Source organism: Prionailurus viverrinus, chromosome B2, assembly GCF_022837055.1.
Source record: "Prionailurus viverrinus isolate Anna chromosome B2, UM_Priviv_1.0, whole genome shotgun sequence".
Classification (NCBI taxonomy): Eukaryota; Metazoa; Chordata; class Mammalia; order Carnivora; family Felidae; genus Prionailurus; species Prionailurus viverrinus.
In genome coordinates this window covers 3,573,192-3,575,906 of record NC_062565.1, presented here as the reverse complement: position 1 = coordinate 3,575,906, position 2,715 = coordinate 3,573,192, and the positions used below count along the sequence as shown (strand labels likewise).

Below are 2,715 nucleotides of genomic sequence, written 5' to 3'. Positions count from 1 at the left end.
CTTGCAACTTCTTAAGAATGTATGTAAACTCGTATTTGTGGAACCCACACACACACTGTGACCATATTATTTATCCGGGGTTTTCGCACTCAAGCCTGAAAAAAAAAAATACGAAGCTTCCCCTGCATTATAGATGACAGACGTGGTTCGAGATTTGCCACAGAACATAAAGATGCCAAGTGCAAATTGAAAACGTGAAGAGTATGTGTCACAGTTTAAATGTCACCTTCTTTTTCTCTGGGCATCTCTCATTTCATGAGAAATAACAATAATAGTAATAGCAATCATAATAAAAGACAAAACGGAGCAGATACCATGCACGAGGCACTGGACAAAATACTCACCAGAGGCTTAATTTTTTTCACCCCAAACCTATAAGGTAGACACTGCTGCTATCTCCCTATCATAAGGGAGGAAACAGACACAGAGAGGGTAAGCGAGCTCACCAAAGACGACACAAACACAGAGTCAGGTGTCCAGTTTCTTTTTTTATTTCTTAAGGGATAATGGGAACTTGTAAACTTAATATGTGAACTGCTCAAGGACGTAGACGACTGCATTCTTACGCCTTGTTAATATATTTTTCAAGACTGGCGATGGAAGTTCCAAGGGCCTTAACTAGGAAGATTCATGGACTTCTTCCTGAACCGGGCTGCAAATCCATGCCTCATTGTTTTCATTTACTCCCAAATCGTGTGTGATTCAGTCAGTTTGGACTTCAGGCCTCTGAAAATCATAATTTCTCAGATGGGGCTAGCTTGCATTTCCAAACTCACTTCTCGAGAATAGATACGCCTACGGCCCGCAGTGAATAAATTGGGATATTATCGTTCAATATGCGCTCTCTGTATTAGGTCTGCCCTTTCCTCTCGTCAGTTCTGCATCTCTAGATCCCAGATCCTGAAGTCCTAGACTCCACGTTGTTGACAAGAATCCAGGGAGCCCTGGGGTTTCCCTGAATGAGCCTCGGAGGGGACTTGAGCCCCCTAACAGATTCTCAAAGGAGTCTGTGGTCCACTTATTGTGAAGATCAACTCTACCCAAGGAAGATAGTACTTTCAAATCCCACATTACAATGGCTAAGATGTTTGCGCAGTCCACGCGTTTCTAACACATAATAAGCCCTTATTATTATTATTATTATTCCATTTCGTGTTTTGTCCAGAATGGAACACAGTGGCACACATACCAAGGAAACGGCCCCACTTGGAATCAGCTTCCCTTAAAAGCATGTTCAGGTCCATAGAGGACTGTCCACACTGCTACAGAAATTGAAAAACCCAAACCGTATTTGGTTTGAAATGTTAAGTGGCTGTAACAGTCTCCACAATACATTAGCTTAAAGACAGTTCTTCATGTCACACGGGACAGATCCTTGTGATTAATCCACCTCTTCCTGACCAATCCAGGACTCTTTTTCCTTCAAGTCATTGTTTTACCATTCCCTAAGGACCTGATGTTTCTCCTAGATCAAACAAGGTCAACTCCTTCTTACCAGATAAGAGGGAAGAAAGTTTTAAAGCCCAAACCTGGGAGTGACTTCTGACTCATTTTGGGCCCCTATGCCACAACCTAACTTCAGCTGCCAGAAAAGCCAGGGCATGTCTGGTGCCAGAAAAGCCAGGACATGTCGCCTAAAGTGACAGACGCACCTATTCAGCTATGCCTTTGTATTCCAGGGAACACATTTTATTGGAAATAGACCAGTTGACACAGCACAACGGTCCCGCAAGAATCTTCACAAAATCAGACCCATTAACACACGGTGGCAATGTTGACAGTCTGAGACTCAAGGTTTACAGACCCTGAGAACAATGTGTAACCCAACTGCAAACTGCTAGTTGAGCACGCATTTCCTGACGCAAAGGTGGGATCTGAACCACGAAGGTTTGGGGTCGAAAAGCACATGACCTCACTAGCAGGAATTCAACCATCTGTTAACGCAAATTTAAGTGGACTTGTAAGCAAGCCGAAGACTACTCGGGATAACGAAGCAGCACGATCAGAAACAAATCTGTAAAACACTAACCGGCAGTACAATAGAAGGTTCTGGTGGGCTCAGAAAGAAAACAGCCAAGCAGGACGGGGAATTCCTCTGAAACACGACAGGGACATATATTCAAATCCACAACTTAGCACAGGCTACAGTTCTGTAACGGCTTTCATTATCGGAGAGCACCAGAAATGCAGAGTGTTGGTTGTCAAATCAATTTCACTTCAAAACCGCAAAATACAGCCAACTGCTTAACCTGGCTCAACAGCGACTGGGGAACACGAAGTGGACAGCGCTTTTGGAGGACGCGGTAGGTGGCCCTGAAAAGGGCCTTTGGGTGAGAATCGCATGCTTTCGGTAGCGTGAACGGCGACACTTAGCCTCCGAAGCCGTAGAGGGTGCGGCCCTGGCGCTTGAGCGCGTACACCACGTCCATGGCCGTGACCGTCTTGCGCTTGGCGTGCTCCGTGTAGGTGACGGCGTCCCGGATCACGTTCTCCAGGAACACCTTGAGCACCCCGCGGGTCTCCTCGTAGATGAGCCCGGAGATGCGCTTCACGCCGCCGCGCCGGGCCAGCCGCCGGATGGCGGGCTTCGTGATGCCCTGGATGTTGTCGCGCAGCACCTTGCGGTGGCGCTTGGCGCCCCCCTTGCCCAGACCCTTCCCGCCTTTGCCGCGACCAGACATCGTCACCACACCACTGCAACGCTACGGAAACACC

The 2,715-nt window shown here is 47.1% G+C and overlaps 1 protein-coding gene across 1 annotated transcript; it reads right to left on the bottom strand.

Moving 5' to 3' along the window:
- Nucleotides 1–470: 470 nt before the first annotated feature.
- Nucleotides 471–2,715, bottom strand: LOC125166616 (histone H4). The gene has a single exon (XM_047860541.1). The coding sequence runs from the start codon at nucleotides 2,679–2,681 to the stop codon at nucleotides 2,370–2,372; it is 312 nt and encodes a 103-aa protein (XP_047716497.1). The 5' UTR covers nucleotides 2,682–2,715; the 3' UTR covers nucleotides 471–2,369.